General features: G+C 41.8%; 1 protein-coding gene across 5 annotated transcripts in view; it reads right to left on the minus strand.

The window, feature by feature from the left end:
- Positions 1-19609, minus strand: part of DOCK1 (dedicator of cytokinesis 1) — a 1428876-nt gene that overhangs the window by 114974 nt on the left and 1294293 nt on the right. For all 5 annotated transcript variants that reach the window (XM_029610025.1, XM_029610029.1, XM_029610028.1 and 2 more), the window contains 2 exons: positions 12972-13058; positions 5298-5474 (listed from right to left, as the gene is read on the minus strand). In XM_029610025.1, the coding sequence (XP_029465885.1) occupies positions 5298-5474; positions 12972-13058 (264 nt within the window). The remainder of the gene's footprint in view (positions 1-5297; positions 5475-12971; positions 13059-19609) is intronic.

Below are 19609 nucleotides of genomic sequence, written 5' to 3' on the forward strand. Positions count from 1 at the left end.
TCCTTTCTCATGTAGGGTTCTGAGCCTTTGAAGTTGCATGGGTGAGGCACTGAACTCGGTTGCTGATGGTGGCAAGGGGACGGAGGATGATCTCTCTTTTTTCAGAAAAAAACTATCTCCTTGTTGGACTATTCTGATACCTCCTTATGATAAGAGGATTGATTGAAGGTGGCTATTGTTATTATTTAGGAGAGTTGTGGGTGGATCCTTGGGCCGGTGGCAGATGACCATGCCCCCCGGGGAAAGATCCCGAGAGGGACCACCAGTCAGGCTCAGAGTTAGGAGACAGACATACACTAGTTCTTTTATTAGACAGTATACTGAACCACCAGAGGTGGCAGTAGTGAGCTGGAATGCCCGGCTGGGCTGTAGTCCCTCAGATACTGGAATAGCGATCCCTGGAGGCTGAGCTGTAGAGAAACTGAAATATAGTGAGTAGGCAGGGTATGCAGAGTTCATGGACAGAACCTGATGGTAACACTCACACAATGTCTCATAGAAGCCCAGGAGCTGGAATGAAGTAGGCCCTCGAGGAGTGAGTACCTGGTTCCAGGGAAAGCTCTGAGAGAGCGATGGTAATTCACATATGTAGTAGGCAGCAATGACTTCCAGGCAGAAGTGAATTCCAAAGAAGTCCAGGAACGAGGGCCCTCGAGGAGCGAGTACTGGTTCCAGACTGCAATCTACAAAGTAAGAGAGAACGAGCCCCCGAGGAGCGGGTACCCCTGGTTAGTCCAAGGAGGCAGAGTAGCGTAGATAGAAGGAATCCTTATCCTTTATCCTTGCTAACTCAAGTTGTTAGCAATTCAGAGACCTTTAAATATCTGAAGCGGACAACATCATCTCAGGGGATTGCCCCTGAGGTTCGCGCCACTTCTGGTACTTGAGGCGGGGCCGCGCCGCGCATGCGCCCCTAGGCATCAGGTCAACATGGCAGATTGCAACGTCGGGCCAGTCCGGGGATGCAGGATGAGAACAGCCGAAAGACGCCGCGGCAGCCAGCCTTCCATCAACCCTGGAATGAGTCACCAATGTGGTAAGGTGGGTGGAGTGGAGACGTCGGGCAGAGATGGTCGCAACAGCTATAGAGATTGTCTGAAGTGTGGAACAGAGGATTTTGATTAGATCCATCACTTCTATGACTTTATCACCAAAGAGATTTACTCCACTACAGGACATATCTGCAAACTCATCCTGCTCATCTTTTCTGGGGCCTACAAACATGAGATCCTGTGGATGCCAATAACTATGGCAAAGGCTTTTGATGCAGACATAAATGCATCATAGGTCAAACGCACCAGATATTTTACAAGCTCCTCATTGTTGTTCAGAAGATGAATAAGTTCTTAGCACCTCTCTGGAATGATTAACTTTAAAAATGTCTTTGTCCCTACCAGAATAGAATGCACATCTTCGTCTATGAAGATCTGATAGGCCATTATAAGGGAACTAAGGATAGTGTTCTACAAGATTTTCTTCACATAAATGTCCAAGGTCTGGGAATCATGTCTCAAGAACATACAAGAATGAGACATGGATGTCTTGGTTCTTTTCAGGATAGATTCAATGATTATAGATTGGTGTGGGGACTGAACGTTGATGAATCCTGGACCTTTCTTGACACAATATTTGGTATCTGCCTCTTTTCTAACAGGAACTATATAGTGAAGAGTCTCCCACATTCTCTTCTGTACATCCTGTAAGAGTTGGGGGATGGGCAGTGCCACCAACTCATTAGGGGTATTTGGAGTACCTGAGAAGGTCTAGTAATTATGCCATGGGTTCATCCTCCACCTCTTTATTAAAAGGAATGGCCTGTACCATTCTTTGCACAAATACTGGGAAAAAAAGGATCTCTATAAGTGATCTTATCCTTGCCTAAGCAGAGGAGGGATCTTAGGGGAGATCAGAAGAAGCTAAATCTTCAGACCTGTGGGCAGAATCCTAGGACACTCCAGGCTCCTAAGATTATGACTGGAGAAGACATCTACCTTAGAATCACAGCTTCCTGCATAACTTTCTGGGAATCAGGTTCAAGCAAAGCTGTACAACTGGAAAAGCTTCTCTCTCTGAAGTTTGGCTTCCACGCAGAACAGACTACATCAGAATTGAATATCATTGCTAAGATACCAAAGTTGGTGTTGATCTGCTTGATGACATGGTATATGTTCTGAGGACCAAAACATACACTGTGAACTAAAGTGCTTGGTGTCAACACCTCTGCCTCGATCTTGAAAGAGGGACTTGTGAATCATCCTAATCAACATTTTTTCAAAAATTCCCAATGGTACTACCACAGGCAGCTCAGTAGGAGGAGATACATCCTCCTGAGCAACCAGAGGGGAAGTATCAATGATGATGAACTAGGCCCTAGGAGACTGATGCAGCTGCATTTCTTAATGAGTTGTTCAGCTCCTTTCCTGACAAAGCTACTTGAGAGAGTGGATAGACAAGGCCACAAGTTCCCTGTACACAGATCCTTGTACCAAAGGGGAATGATGACAAGGCTTTAATGCCTTCAGTGAATGCCTGGTGCTGTGCGTCCTCAAATCCGAATGCAACCCTTTTGGGTACCCTACTCCTGAACATATGCTTTAATCTGAACATTAAAGACACCAATGCTTTTAGTATCAGTGTACTTGTACTGACTTTTGCCAGGGCAAAGAAAATATCTTATTTATTTATTTGTTTGTTTATTTATTTAGAGTCTCTTCTATACCAATAGCCGTTTGCACATCGTATCGGTTTACATACAACTAATAACTTTTGGGCATGACCCTTACAAAGAACAATCAAAAGAAAAGTAACAAAATATATAAAAGAGATATAAATGTGTTAAGATATATATGTATTAAGAACCAGGACTATATATAGGGGTATCTTAGGCAGCTACAGTAACAAGAACTTTATATAATGCTGAGGAGCATAACAATGTATACAACATCTTGTAATCTAAGTCTTTGGAACTTGATAACTCTGTATGACATCTTTGAGCAGGTGGCATAACTAGGGATATCATACCCCAGCCCTAGAAAATGCAGGCAAAGTTTGTGATAATCAGTAAGGGGCATCTTGAAATTGCAGTGAGTTCAATGTTTGAAGCGGCTAGACTTCTTTTTGGCCATTGTGAGGAAAATGGACATAGCAAAATCAAAACACACAGTTTTGTTGGAAAACGTGTGATGCGCGCGCACGCGTGTGTGTGTATGTGAGGGGTACAAAGGCTGCACTAAGGAAGAAGGAAAGAAAAGCTTGGGCCCTGTGACTACAACAAAAATGCAAAAAAATATAAAAAAGACCAATAAAAATTAAGGAATTTTACTAGGATGGAGAACACTTGAACAAGTTGACTGTGGAGGTCTCAATGAGAAAGAGTGCAATTTATCTCAATGCGAACTGCACTAGAGAAACACATCTATCATCAATGACAAAAAAGAACTGAAGGGGCTCTACTAGGTAGTATCTGCACAGGAAAGCATATGCATGTCCAGGAATGCTTTTCCAGAATTCTCTGGAAACTGTGTCGTGCCATCAGATGACACTACCCACATGCTGATTCTTCTTGTCTGTTTTTTAAAAAACTGAGGTTAACATGTTTACAAAGGGTCTGATTTTAAAAAGCATTTACATGTGTAAAACTGGATTTTATGTGAGTAAATGCACTTTACTCGTGTAAGTTGGCTTTTGAGAATTGCTACAATATGTGCCATTGAATTGTCCATAGGATTTATCCACTTAAGTGCACTTTACTCGAGTAAAGGCTTTTGAAAAACACTACAATAGTAGTTACATGTACAAGTATAAATCCTTAGAGCAAAATTAGAATGAATACACAGGTAAAACATAAAATGACTTTAAAGGCTTTGTGCTGTGGAAAACAAACTGTTCATTTCGAATATAGTTTAGGTCAAACCACTATATTTATTTTTATTTATTTAAGGGTTTTTTATATACCGAGGCACGTTTGCAAAACATCACCTCGGTTCTCAATGTAACATAACTTAGCAACAAGCTTTACAATGATATCATTTTTAACAGGAAGTGGGATTAACAAAATTGGAGGAGATAATACGAAACTTATATACATATGTACATATATATTTAACAAGGGAGTTAATCATAGACAGTCATGTTATTAGCAAGGGGAAGGTAATAAGTGTGGAGGGGAAGGAGGGGAATGAAACCCACAAAGGGTGGGGAGTAGAGAGAATAAAATATATTGTGCGTGAGTCGGTAGGATGGTCATGTCATAGCTTTGGGGGGAGTCTGTTCGTTAGTCAGGGTATGCTAGTTTGAATAGCCAAGTTTTTAGATTGTGCTTGAATTTTTTGTGGCAGGGTTCCTGGCGTAATTGGGAGGGCATTTTATTCCAGTGGGAGGTTCCTGCAATAATGAATGATCGCTCTCTAAATGAGGTGTGCTTCATGAGTTTAGGAGAGGGAGTCTGGAATTTAGCCTGGTGTTGCATTCTTGTTGGTCTAGTCGGATTGTGAAGCAAGAGATGTTCTGTGAACCATTGCATGTTTTGGTTGTGAATGGCTTTGTGTATAAGCGTGAGTGTTTTATATATTATCCTGGAGGTTACGGGGAGCCAATGAAGTGACTGAAGGACAGGAGTAATATGGTCATGACGGTGAGTATTGGTAAGGATGCGGGCAGCAGCGTTTTGTAATAACTGTAGTGGTTGTAAAGTATTTTTTGGTATGTATGTATATATATATATGGTTGTACAACAGTGCGTTTGCATTTTTAGAGTGCAGCAATGTTTTTTCTTAAACAAAAAAAAATGCATCAACTTGAAAGCTGTATTAGCCATGGAAAAACAGATTCTTTGCTATTTAAGATACCTATTATTGGAATACGATAACAATTACCCAAAGGTTATGATATACATGAGCCTTTCTTCAGACCAGAAACATTTCTCTTGTCCCATACTTGAATTTACTGGCTTCAACTTATCAGTTTCAAGATTTTTTGCACTCTTATCTAAAAGTATACTTAAAGCCACTATAATTGGATTTTGATAAGAAAGATAAGATGGTTGTTAGTGCATTTCCTGAGAAACAGATTTCATCTTTCTAAATGAATTAAATAATACAGAATATCTTAGGTCAAAGGGGCATCACGATAAGGGCACTATTTTATTTTTTTGTTACCAAAGTATCCGCTGAACAGGATTCAAGTAAAATTCTTAGTTTTCAAGAACACTCAAAGGAAAAGGAAGAAAAATAGTTATAAAGGTCAAATAAATCAGATACTACCCATATATGCGCAGCAATTCATCATTTAGGATTTACCTTTTCATAATTTGTGAAGCCTCCCATTACTGCAGGATCCACAATGCCATTTAGTAGCATGGAAAGAGGATTAATTGGTAGGTTTGGATCATTCAAATGTTGTTGAACCATATTGTTGATCTTTTCATTTGTCAACTGCATTGTTTCTATTGCATTTTCCAGTGGGCTGATTTCAATCTAGGAGAAAGCAAGAGCAAGATATAAGTTGCCATTTGGTTATACTCTATCTAGTTAACAAACATCACAAAATATAGTAGTATTTCTGCTCAGCATGAGCTGCATAACATGACCTGAAATGGAAACCATTTAGGGCCTGATTCATCAAGGTCCTTTTTCAAACAAAAAGAATGGGAGAAAATCTTAGTGAATCAGGGCCTTCATCAGACCTTGTCACAGTTAGTTGTTCAGTATATAATAATCCAATTAGTTTCATATACCATGTATAACTAAAAAACCCCAAAACATATCTACATTTTAAAATTTGGGGGTGGAAGGGTGGGGGTAATAAGGAAGCATCAAAAGAGCATCTGGACTGCATACAGTAGTGTCATAATACCAACAGGTAATTCTCACCCTCAATTCTCATATCAGATTTTAAATGTCATTGCTGTGGTAGTACTGCTATCATCCAGATGATGATATTGTGCTGAAACAGTGAATCTGAAGAACTTGCTCTCTAGAAATAATAATGTGAACATTTTTTGTTGTTGTTGGAATTAATACCATTCTAGTGGAGAAAGAACAGGAGGATACCTTGACCAAGATAGGATCAATTTCCTTGCGTTTCAGCAGGATTAAAAAAAACCCAAAAACCTGCTAAAATTTGGGGGTGACAACATGAACCAAACATTTTTGGCTCTGGCTATATTGTGTCTTACTGAGTAATACAATCAAGTTCTATTTTCCCTAACTTATGTCTATTCCATATTTAAAGAACCGTGCCATTCTCTTTGCTAGGATATTTTATTTATAACAATATAAGCAGAAGTTCTGATTCTAGGGATTTATAAACCTTAAACTCGGGATTTTATTTTCCAGTTAATAAGATGTTTTTGGAGGGTACTGAAACAGGTGTTTATCAGTGTTTTCAAGCCAAAAACAATCCTTCTAGGAGCATCTTTAGGCTGATTCAGATTTATAATAAAGAGTGCCATATAAAAGTCTACCACAAATTAAAACCGAAACAAGGGTGAGAGTGGAGATAAGAGGCCTGGGCGTTAGAAGGGGAGAGTGGAAGTTTGTCTATAATCGTGGGGTGAAATACTTGTTGCAGTGGAGGCATATGTGGCTGGGAGTATGTGATAGTGTGTAGGTATATGTGGCTGGGGGGCGATGGAAATGACCTACAGTTTATGTGTGTGGCAAGGTAGCAGGCAATGAGCATATGTGGGGGCCTAGGGGGTTGACTGGAATGTGAGTGTGTGTAGCTGAGGTGGTTGGTAGGGTACCTCCCCCCTTCACTCCTGTACCTTCACTCACTTCCATCGTTTCTGCTGTCAGCATCTTTTCTTTGGCTGGAGGGGCTTGGGCTCCCTATCTGTCCTGCTTTGATGATGTCAGATGGCTGCTGCTTTTGTGCCTTTAGACTTGCTCAAGGGTAGTGGCTGGATGATGTCATTGGAGCTCCCCAAGGTAAACCTACTTTTGGTTAGAACCATAAAAATAAAATCCCACAATTTCCCTATTCAGGGTGTTTTATCAGGTTTTTTTGGTTTAAATGAAAATCTGAAGTCTTAAATATAAGGCATCTACAATTAAGGAATCCATGGGGAGCATACTTTTCAGACATCCTGCATAGGTTCAAGATCTACATGTATTTTTTACTCCCTTTCTTAGATGATCCACTTGAAGCCACCACTGTAGTTGAGAGAAGACCTCCATTGGCAGGTGGAGCCTGTGGGCTCCAAGGAGATAGTAAGGAGTGCTGAAGAGGATGCATTTGCACCCTTGCCCATGGCACCACTTCCAGGGTTGCCACTATCAAACCGAGAACCTGCAGATATGACCACACTGTCGGGCGTATTGTGTTCATCAACAGATGCACCTGCACATTCAACATCTGAATACGAGTTTCCGGCAGGAAAACCCTGCTCTGCTTCATGTTGATCTGAACACCGAGATACTATAGCAATGGAGATGGCTGAAGACTGCTCTTGGCCATGTTCACCACCCAGCTGAGCTCCTGCAACAGGGATATCACCTTGTGGGTCACCAGGCAGCTCTCTTCCAGAGACTTGGCCCAAATCAGCCAGTTGTCCAAATATGAGTGTACCAAGATCTCATCCTTTCTCAGCTCTGCCACCTCTACCACTATAACCTTGGAAAAAGTTCTGGGAGCAGTGGTCAGGCCAAAAGGTAGCACCCAAAACCGATAAAGGCGTCACAAAACCATGAATCACAGAAAACGCTTGGGATCTAGTCAGATGGAAATACGCAGGTATGCCTTGGAGAAGTCCAAGGAAATCAGAAATTCCCCTGATGGCATGTGAAAATGAGTCATCCGCAAATGACGGTTGACCCCTTTGAGGTGCAAGATGGGATGAAAAGAGCTCTCCTTCTTGGGCACAATGAAATAAATGAAATGGCGACCCATATTTTCTTGAGACATGGGCACTGGGAACCACAGCCCTCAGTCTGAGGAGCCTTGATAACGTACACTTCAGTGCTTGCTTCTTCTGCAGGGCGTGGCAGGGAGACACCATGAACACATCCCGAGGAACATTGCAAAACTCTATCACATATCCCTCTTGTATCACCTCCAGGACCCACTGATCCGATGTGATTTTGACCCACCTCTGATAAAAAAAGGGAGAGCCACCCATCTCCTGTTCCCAGGGTGGGTTGGGAAACCTTCATTGGGAGGCTCCACTACCCGAGCCTGAGCTCCGTCGGGGCTGTCTGGGACGAAATGACTGAGACCTACTGAAAGGTTGAGTCCTCTGAAAGGTCGTTCCTCTGCTGGGTCAAAAACACTTGGATCCCCTGGCATGACTTCTCATGCCAAAAGAACAAGGCATCTGCTTCTTATTCTCCGGCAACTGAGGAACTGGGGATTCGCTCCACTTGTTGGCTAGTTTCTCAAACTCTCTCCCAAACAAGAGTGAGTTTTTAAAAGGCAATTTTGTAAGGTTAGCCTTGGAGGTCACATTGGCCAACCAATTTCTCAGCCATAATTGACACATGGCCGCTATTACCGAAGCCACCCCTCTGGCTGAGGTGTGGATCAAGGGATAAAGTTCCTGGATGGAATAAAAGACAGTTTTATGGAGCAATTGGTTCAGGAACCAATGAGAGAGGGAGCAATTTTAGATCTAATTCTCAGTGGCGAGCAGGATTTGGTGAGAGAGGTAACGGTGGGGGAGCCACTTGGCAATAGTGATCATAATATGATCAAATTTGAATTAATGACTGGAAGGGGGACAGTATGTAAGTCCATAGCTCTAATGCTAAACTTTCATAAGGGAAACTTTGATAAAATGAGAAAAATAGTTAGAAAAAAAATGAAAGGTGCAGCTACAAAGGTAAAAAGTGTGCCAAAGTTGTGAACATTATTAAAAAATACCATCCTAGAAGCACAGACCATATGTATTCCATGCATTAAGAAAGGTGGAAGGAAGGCAAAATGATTACCGGCATGGTTAAAAGGTGAGGTGAAAGAGGCTATTTTAGCCAAAAGATCTTCATTCAAAAATTGGAAGAAGGATCCTTCAGAAGAATATAGGATAAAGCATAAGCATAGGCAAATTAAATGTAAGACATTGATAAGACAGGCTAAGAGAAAATTTGAAAAGAAATTGGTTATAGAGGCAAAAACTCACAATAAAAACATTTTAAAATATATCTGAAGCAGAAAGCCTGCCAGGGAATCGGTTGGATCGTTAGATGATCGAGGGGTTAAAGGGGCACTTAGAGAAGATAAGGCCATCGCGGAAAGATTAAATGATTTCTTTGCTTTGGTGTTTACTAAAGAGTATGTTGGGGAGATACCCGTTCTGGAGGTTTTCATGGGTAATGATTCAGATGGACTGAACCAAATCACGGTGAACCTAGAAGATGTGGTAGGCCTGATTGATAAACTGAAGAGTAGTAAATCACCTGGACTGGATGGTATATACCCCAGGGTTCTGAAGGAACTATAAAATGAAATTTCAGACCTATTAGTAACCTATCATTAAAATCATCCATTGTACCTGAAGACTGGAGGATAGCAAATGTAACCCCAATATTTAAAAAGGGCTCCAGGGGCGATCTGGGAAACTACAGACCGGTTAGCCTGACTTCAGTGCGAGGAAAAATAGTGGAAAGTGTTCTAAGCATCAAAATCACAGAACACATAGAAAGACTAACATCTTGGAGACCACCCAGAAGGATTTGATTTCACCAGCAACAATTATTGTTTATTGTTTCCTTCTTATTGGAATCTGGTCGTGAATGGATATTGAAGATGTTTTTCCATCATTGCTTGGCTACTTTTTGGGATTTCAAAGTTTGCATATTTCCTGATCTGGCCAGGCAAGCCCAAAAGAAAAGAAAACAATTCTTAATATTGAGGCCTAGGGTATTAGAAATAGGAGGTTTTTTCCCTATTGAAATTTCCATGTAAATGCATAATTAAATATAAAAATGTTTCTTATATTTTCTTCTCACCCTCACAACTTACATCTTTTTTATCTGATAAAGAACCACCTGCTTCTATTTCAACTTCTTCTCCCATTGCCTTAGAATGAGCGCACGATTCCAGCATTGGTACCGTTGTGTGAGGTATGATCCCTTTATGCCGGTTTTATTCTTTATTATTGAAATTTCCTGAATTTGTGGTTATAGATCCTCCTTTAGTGGACTTGTATTATAAGAGACATTTATTATTACAATTATATTTTTCTTTCTTCCTTTTTCTAATTTTATTTTTAGGAAGTATGTATTTTCTCCTCTATCTCTTTGTTTGCAATTTAAGTGTTTTTTCTTGAAATGAAATTATGGAAAAATTTCACAATTAAAAAAAAAAAAAAAAGTATGTCTGTAAATGAAATCTTTGCCTCAAATCCACCCCTGGCAACACCTCTGAGTAACCTTATGCAGAAATATGGCATATGAACATCAGTTTACCGGCATATTGATTTGGCAATTTTATAAAACCTGTATTTTCACATGTAGAACACAGTTTTATGTGCAAAAATCTGACTGAAAAGGACTCCCCTGTAGGGTGTAGAGCCTTTAGTAAATACTATGCTAAAAGTTGTTTCTACCATGGCTGATAATATGTGTACATTAATGGAGACGGTAATGCATCTAGGTTCCAGCTGCAGATAATGCATTTGCATTAGTGGCTGTAGTAATGCCACACAGCAGTACCCTCCAGGGTGCCTAAAAGGCTGCCTGAGGTATGATCCCTCCCAAGTGAATAAAGGACTAACTAAAGGCTGAGTGAGACCTCTTTCCTGCCCAGGAATTTCCAAGGGGATGGCATCCATCATCCCCCCTAACATGACATAAGTTACTGGCTGACCTGATGCCTTCTTACCACTCCATGATGTAAGGGGCTGGTTGCCCAGAGGTCCCATTCCCACATATCCCATCTGATGCTAGCAAAATTCAATTGGGTTAAGAAGAGAGAACAGTTCCTTCTGTCAATTTTGGGGGGAGAGGGGAAGGGAGAGAGAGAATATCAAGGCAGCCAGCCCTTTATGTCATCTTGGGTGGGGGTGATGGATATTTGGGCAGCTAGCCCATTGAAAGCTCTTAGGTGGAAGTGAGTGTGTCTTTTGTTCAGTCCACAGTGGGTCCTTTTCTTTTAAGCCATTTTAATAGTAATGAGCTGCTTTGTATTCATTTGCATGTGGCACAGCTCATTGTAATATCTTTTTCTGTCATTGCTTTTTTGTGTTAATGACAAGAAGTGCATGCATTACAAGTAATATGTGTTAAAGCCATTTATGGTGCATTAACACATTATGCTCTTCAGTAAATAGATGCCAATATATTATGCTCAATCCCTGCTAAAACTTTATGACACATTTAAGTATAACACATGCTAGGAATATTTAAAGTATACAGGGAATTAACTCCAGACTTAGAATAATTTTGCAAGTATTTACAGACAGCAATAACGCTGTGTGCCATAGTAACTGCATGCTACTTTCCTTACATTATTGTTAGTTCTTTGTTTTTGTCTTTCAAACATGTCTAGTAATACACTTGCTTACAGAGGGCATCATTAGAAGGATTTATATGCTTTTCTAGGAAATGCGTAGTGCATATGTACCAACTGCCTGAATAAAATGACCTGTCATATTCTGTTTTTAAAAGGACTATTTTTTTTATTTCATCTGCCATGCCAGGCTTCACAGAAAAGAATGCCTGTGAACAGCAAAGCAAATGCTATCATCTCAGTCTGTTTATATGTAAAACACAAACTCGTCTAGCACTGTACTACATTATTCAGTTACCTAACAGTGTGTCAAGCACCAGATTCATATTCCGTTACTATAGATACCATATCCATTTTCTGCATTAATTTTGTTCATCTAAATACAGCTGTTCAATGCAATTCGCTTAGATTGATAAAGATACTGTCATTAATTGCATATAAATTGTTCTTCGAGTTTGAAAATGCACAAAGTAAAACAAGAAAATTTTCAAGTCACTTTTGCTTAATCCTGTTTTTAAACAGCTATATGCAGGTGTGATATTTCAGGATCTCTGACCAATTTTTTTTTTTTTCTTAAAATGACAAAGTGTATCAACTGTGATTTACACAAATGAAAAAAAAAACCAAACATGTACATGAAGAGCTAAACCAAGACCACCAACTCATTTTGCCCTCTTTTTAATGAATGTCCTTATCCCAGACGATATGCCCAAGGAACTCGAAAAGTATCACCAGCTCTGAGGACTGGAGGGAAGTCTCCTTCAAGATTTACCTGCAGTGCTTCTGTATGGTCTGTAAGGGTCACCACAACACCGGCAATCATCCTTCATTCCCTTCTCTGGCTGGAGCGTGTGGCTCCCTCAGTGTGGACAGACCCTGTCAGTTCCATCAGATAGGAGACTCACACAAGCCACCTGCACCTCAGTAACTTGAGCCATGGATGGACCTCATCAACTCATTTATGGAGGCCTTGGGTAGACTCATGTCAGTGACCCTGAAATGAAGGGCTCAATGCCCTCCTGCTAAGCCACAAAACCTTTAAGTCTCCAGGATGCCAATTCTTAAGACAACACAGCTTTTAATTAATTTTTATCTCTCTATTAGACACAAACAATTCAAAATATGCTGTGTCTAATCACAAGTGGAAACCAAAAGTCAATATGCCTGGATTTGTATTAATTTAAACATTCTGTTTTACCAGAACAATTTATTTCATTAATAGAAAACTATTTCTTCACCAAAAACAAAAAAAAAAAGAATGCATTTACAAATACATTTACATGATTCAATATATCTACCTTTATAACACCTATGGGTATAATTAGTTTTACTCTGTAGCCCACTCTAACCTCTTCTCAGTCAATAAGCAATAGCATACCACAAGGAAAATCAAAATGATTTGTTATTGTTACAGCAAATCAGATTTAATTCAGTGTATATATTCAGTGCTTAAGAAGTACTATACTGATATTAAACATATAAGCAAATACAGAATAGTTATTTCAGTAATTTTTCTGTTTTCTTACCATTGAAATGGATTTGACTTCAAACCATCTCAAAATTCCAGGCAGTTTATATGCTATTGAATAAGTGGTTCTCTCAATCCACATATTCTGTAAATATAATGTAAGAAAATAAGTTACAAAAGGCATACCAGCATATTGATAATTTTTATCTAGCATGCATGGAGGATAGTGTTAGAAAACAAACTGCAACAAGATATAAGCTCACTGCAGTAAACAAGGCATAAACTGTTACCTATATAGTACGGCAGCCTTTTTGATAGTGTTGATCAGTAGCTGTCATTACAGCTGCACAAATATAGTTATTACCCAAAATTACTTCCTACAACTAAGGAAGATGTCATGCATAGCAGCCTTTTACTTGGAACTCTGCTCCATGAATAATATCTTTTGATGAAGATTCAAGTCGGTTCACACAAGACCTCAGTGGGGCTAGCCCAGTGGATTAGTGGAAGTTCTGCACACTGCCATATGGAGGCCCTTGATTTGATTCCTCCTGGTACAGGTTCTCCTCTCCCTAGGCAGAGACACTCCTTTAGGCCAATCTTCAGGTGAGGCTGAGCACCATAAGGTGATTTTCAGTCAAATCTAGGCATCTAAATCTTTTGAAGTCAACCGCCTGGTGGCCAGATTCAGGGACCAGAAATACCAGCTGAGGACAGTTGCTACAATAACTGTGGATATAAAACAGCGAAGAAATTCCTGGTAGTTGTGATTGAAGGCTCATGACACTGGGTGCCAGACCCAGCTCCAATTCAGCGGGAAGAAACTGCTGTCACCTCCCTACCCTCCCCCTCCAATGAAAAAAAACAAATTCAGTATTATTTGCATAGCAGATACTGGATGTATGCAGCGCTGTACTAAGACATACAAAGAATATTTTTCAAAGCTGTTTCCATGGATAAAAGAGGGGTTTAATTGGGGAAAATCTTTTTTTTTTAAAGGGAACTACCCACTCTATATGCAGGTAAAAGTATGCACATACAGCCTCTGTGTACATAGTCCCTACTCCTTAAAGCTTACAATCTAATCATGACAGACAGTTGAGACATACAATAACAACAACCACCACCTAAAAGAGCCTTTCAGGTAAATTAGCAAGGCTGGGCTGATAAGAATTAAAGTAGATGAATATCGTTGGGATTTAACTGAGAAAATGAAGATATAGCAGAGTTGCTTACCTGTAACAGGTGTTCTCACAGGACAGCAGGATGTTAGTCCTCATATATGGGTGACATCATCAGGATGGAGCCCAATCACGGAACACTTTTGTCAAAGTTTCTAGCACTTTGTCTGGCACCTACTGGGCATGCCCAGCATAGCACCAACCCTGCATCCAGCAGGGGTCCCCCTTCAGTCTCGTCTTATAGTAAAAAGTACATGCGAAAATAAAATAAGAAAATGTAAACGAACCCAACACCGCGGAGTGGCGGGCGGGTTTCGTGAGGACTAATATCCTGCTATCCTGTGAGAACACCTGTTACAGGTAAGCAATTCTGCTTTCTCACAGGACAAGCAGGATGGTAGTCCTCACATATGGGTGAGTACCGAGCTGAGGATGCCCGAGCAATGCACCAAATGTACCCAAAGATGTGCAACAGGCACAAGAACTGGGGTGGAATTTGGTAGAGGGCATCCTGAAACCTAACTGGTTGGCGGATGGATGTTGGTACCTCAATTCGCAAATAAGTTGCGTAGCACAGACTGGCCGAAGATGGAATCTTGTCTGCCAGCCTTGTCTAAACAATAATGGGCTGCGAAGGTGTGGAGAGAGCTCCAGGTAGCAGCATTACAGATGTCAGCAAGTGGCACCGAGCGTAGGTGCGCTACTGATGTTGCCATGGCCCTGATAGTGTGTGCCTTGACATGGTCTTGCCTGCCTGCTGATAGCAAAAGGAAATACATTCCCCTAACCAGGAGGAGAGTCTGTTTACCTACAGGTTTACCCAATTTTATGGAATCAAAGGAAACAAACGATTGAGTGGATTTCCTGTGGGCAGCTGTACGGTCTAGATAGAATGCTAGAGCACGTTTACAGTCAAGGGTATGCAGAGCCTGTTCTCCTGGATTTGAATGGGGCCTGGGAAAGAAGGTGGGTAGGATAATGGATTGATTGATATGAAACTCCGATATTACCTTAGGCAAAAACTTAGGGTGAGTGCGGAGTACTACCCTATCATGCAGAAGTTTAGTGTAAGGTGGGTAGGCCGCAACTCACTAGTTTAGTGTAAGGCGGGTAGGCCGCAACTCACTAACTCTGTGAGCGGATGTGATCGCCAAAAGAAAAATCACTTTCCAGGTGAGATAGCGGAGATCATAGGATTGGAGAGGCTCAAACGGCGGTTTCATGAGCCGCCCCAAAACCATGTTGAGGTCCCAGGAAGGGGCCGGAGGGCACAGTGGAGGTTTAAGGTGGAGCAAGCCCTTCTAAAAGCATGATACAAGGGGTTGTATTGAAATAGGTACATCCCCGACACCTTTATGGAAGGCAGCTACCGCACTGACATGTACCCTGATAGAATAAGTTTTGAGGCCTGACTTTGACAGGTGTCAGAGATAGTCCAGAAACTTCGGTGTGGAAATAGTGAAGGGATCGATGGACATGGAAGTACACCATATCGTAAACCTGTTCCATTTGTAACGATACGACTGCCTTGTGGAACGCTTTCGTGAAGCTACTAGGACACGGGAGGAGAGGGCTGTGAAGGAAGATCATCAGTATCCTGGGACAAATCATCGGACCAAGAATCGTAAGGCTCATCACCAGCTCCCATATGTTTATCAGAAGGGAGTAACGGTGTTATCCCGGAAGGTCCGGGCATAGGCATCGATGGCCTCAGAGGCGGAATTGAAGGCATCGATGGAGGCATCGAAGGCATCGATGGGGCATCGAAGGAGGAACCGAAGGAATCGGCGACATTATGGCAGCACTCCCGAGGGCGGAATGGAGATCAGTGTTTCTTCTTCTTCTTCCGATGACAAGGGTATCTGTGAGGAAGGAATTGGGCCCAATGTTTCCCTCGGATCCACCGGTGGAAGGGCACCGATTAACGCATCGATTCTTGCCAATAGCAGTGCAAGCGCCTTGGGTATCGGATTGCTGGCCGGCTCGGGACCCGGCACCAGTATCAATGGAGGTTTGAACCCCTGGAGTGCATTACAAATGGCCTCTTGGATCATCCGATCTGATTCCTCATGGAAACCTGGGGCATGGATACCCGGTTCCAGAGTGGGAGGCAGCACTGGCGTAGCTGGAGGGTCCACCAGTGAAAGTGGAGTCGCGGCTCCCGGCACCTGACCAGGAGGGGAATGCCTCAGTGACCCAGAAACAGAAGAGGATGGGGCCTTTTCTGTACGGGACTTCTTTGTCGGTGGCTCAGACGACGTCGATGCCAAGGGCTTGCCTGTATCGGTGGCCTGAGTTTTCCGATGGTGGTGTCGATGTTTTTCTCGACATTCTCGGTCTTTTTCCTGAGGAGGAACAGAGGGGGGTCGACATCCGCAGAGTCGTCAAAGCTGGTCGGGTAGCAGCAAAGTTGACGGTACTGTTTCGGACGACGTTGAAGCTATCGATGGAGTCTGGGTTTTTGACCGAAAGAGAAGTTCCATCTTTTCCAGCCTAGCCTTGCGACCCTTTGGTGTCATTTGGGCACATTTGGTGCACATAAGGACATCAAACTCGGACCCCAAACACATCACACAGACTGTGTGAGGGTCAGTGATGGACACTGTTCGCGTGCAGTCGGGGCACCAACGGAAACCTGACACCATGGCCTCGACAAAAATGTAGTCACGGTGCGGTCGATGGCCGGTAGGCCGCGAGGGAAAAACCCGACGGGAATCGACTGCAAGCCGGTAAAAAACTTACCATTTGACCGCGGAGCAAAGGTATCAATAAGGGGACCCCTGTGGGGTATAATTATTTGAAATTTTTTGAAAAAGTTCCGTGAGGAAAAATTCCTGTCAGGAATCTCTGAATAGCTCCTTAACATATCCGATTGACGTCTAATCGTACAGAATTTAAGAAACTACTAAAAACTCACCTTTTTACTTGTGCATACAATCTATATTAAAATCTATCACATTACATTATATCTGTTAAAATTTAATCTGTTAAAATTTAATCTGTTGAAAATTTAAATTGTTTGTATTTTATGTACTGTTTAAATTATGTATGTGCGATTATGTAAACCGCCTAGATGGATAGCTTTCTACCCATTGTGCAGTATATAAAACATTTAAATAAATAAATAAACAAATAAAACCCGCGTGGCTACTGCTGCGTGGAAAAAGGAAGACTGAAGGGGGACCCCTGCTGGATGCAGGGTTGGTGCTATGCTGGGCATGCCCAGTAGATGCCAGTCAAAATTCTAGAAACTTTGACAAAAGGGTTCCGTGTTTGGGCTCCATCCTGATGATGTCACCCATATGTGAGGATTACCATACTGCTTGTCCTGTGAGAACACCTGTTACAGGTAAGCAACTCTGCTTGATTAAGCAGCAGAGTAGCTTTTCTCTGTCTGCTCAAGCCTCATACTCTCCCCTCCTGTTTCCTGAAGCTGCCTGGGAGGGGAGGGAAGGGGAAAAAAGGAAGGTAAGGAGCTTAATTAGGGAGCAGAATAGCTCCTCTCTGCTCTGCTGCATCTGCTCCAGTCTGACCCCGTCCCTCCTGCTTCCTGCATCATAGGCTAAGGCCCTGCCTCCTCCAAAAGAAAAAGCTAGCAACTCCGGTCCTGTCAGAAGTGAATCAAACCATTTAAAAGAACATACAACATAACACAAAAAACACAAAGCCATTGAATAAAGCAGTAGTTGGCGTGGCTGTTTATTTGTGCACAAGAAAGATGTGAAGTAATTAAAAGCTTGGATGGCTCTTTGAGTTTGTATGGCTGTCAGGACTATTGCTCTGTGGCTACTGTTACTGAAATTTGCTCCCCTGCTGCCCCCGGAAACTGGTACCCTGGGCGGACATCTTGTTTTCCAGGATTTTTTTTTCCCCTGGAAAAATGTATCTGTCGTTCAGATAATCCAAAGTACTCCACACTCCCCTCTCTCCAAGTGTGGGAAATAAATCTGTAAAAAACCAAATGGTATGATATTGTCCACATGAGACGGGGAGATTAATGGCAGATCTCATCATGGATGCCCCACCATAAAATGAATCATAGGCAGATGTTCTGTGGATCCCTAGAGCTCATATGCAGTTCACAGAACTGTCTCTGTTAACAGGGATCCACTGACTGGTACGTGATCAGGTTACAAGCCAGGGTATTAAGAATGATAGCGAACTTAGTATGGAGCCGCAGGTTTCAGCTTTGGTTAAGAACTGTTATTTTCACTTGAGATAGCCGTGTGTGTTATAATCGAAGTTTGACAGAATTAGCTTTGCGACAATCGTTCATAAAAGCTTGAGCTCTTGCCTCGATTACTGTAAGCTGTTATACTTGGGCTTATCAAACATACCTTGAAAAAGTTACAGATAATCCAAAATTCAGCAGTGCCTTGACTGACATTTCTCTCTCTCCAGTTTTGTACAATTTATATTGGCTGCCAGTTGAGAAAAAGATTGATTTCAAGGCTTTAATTCAGACGTATAAGTTATTGTATGAGGAGGTCCAAAGTACACGTGAGAAAAACTGAAATCTTATATTCTATGCTATACACTGGAACTTTCCCTTTAAAGAAGACAAGATCTGTGAAATATGCCCGTCAGGTTTATTCTCCGGCTGCTTTGGATTTGTGGAATAATCCCCAAGATATTAGCCAGACAGGGAGTTTAATGAGATTTAGATGAGCCATTAAAACAAGGTTATTAAGGTGTTTACTGGAAAGTATTGGTATTTAGAAATATCAACTGGATGGGGAGTGTCAATGTTTTTAGCATAATTTTGGGGATTATTTTACATTATTAAGTAAGGAACTGGTCTTTTTTAAATATGATTTTATGTTTATACTTTCTGTTATGGTTACTTTGTCACAGCTGTAAGCCACCTTGAATGCTGCAGAAAGGCAGTCTATACATTGTTTAAATAACGACATACATTTTTTGATCCTGCACTTTCTTCTTGATCCTTTGGGATTCCAGCTTAGTTGGAGCCAGGGCCTTCATTTATAGCTTACCAAGGGATTTCCCCCCCCTGTTTTATAACCCTTTCAATTTACTTAGTCCAGTTACTGCAGCAACAGTCCTTGGCCGGGGGCTGCGCGGCAGGACTGCCTCCAGAACACTGACGATATGGGTCCCAAATCCAGCCACTAGGTGTTGCTATGCAATGACAAACTTCCTCCCCCTCCCATAGGCTATGAACACCGCTTCTGCAGCATCCCCTGCCCCGACTGGCCTGGAAAGCAGAAGATCTGAGCTGCGACTCAAGCCCAGATCCCCCTCTGCATGGCAGCGTGCAGCCCTGCCACTGAGCCACTAGGCTGATCTGCCACTGACATACATTTATTAAGGGAAACTCCACCCATCAGCACAGTGGTACAGCTCTGGTTAGATTTCAGTGCTGTTAATTTATATTGTATAAATGTACTAGTCCAAGATAAGAGAGTCAATTCGGTTCTCTTTTCCTTTTTATCTTTAACATGGGATGGACAATTTCCTAAGCATTTTACTCAGGTTAAATGGCTGTCTGAAACCT

Source organism: Rhinatrema bivittatum, chromosome 7 (genome assembly GCF_901001135.1).
Source record: "Rhinatrema bivittatum chromosome 7, aRhiBiv1.1, whole genome shotgun sequence".
In the NCBI taxonomy this organism is placed as follows: Eukaryota; Metazoa; Chordata; class Amphibia; order Gymnophiona; family Rhinatrematidae; genus Rhinatrema; species Rhinatrema bivittatum.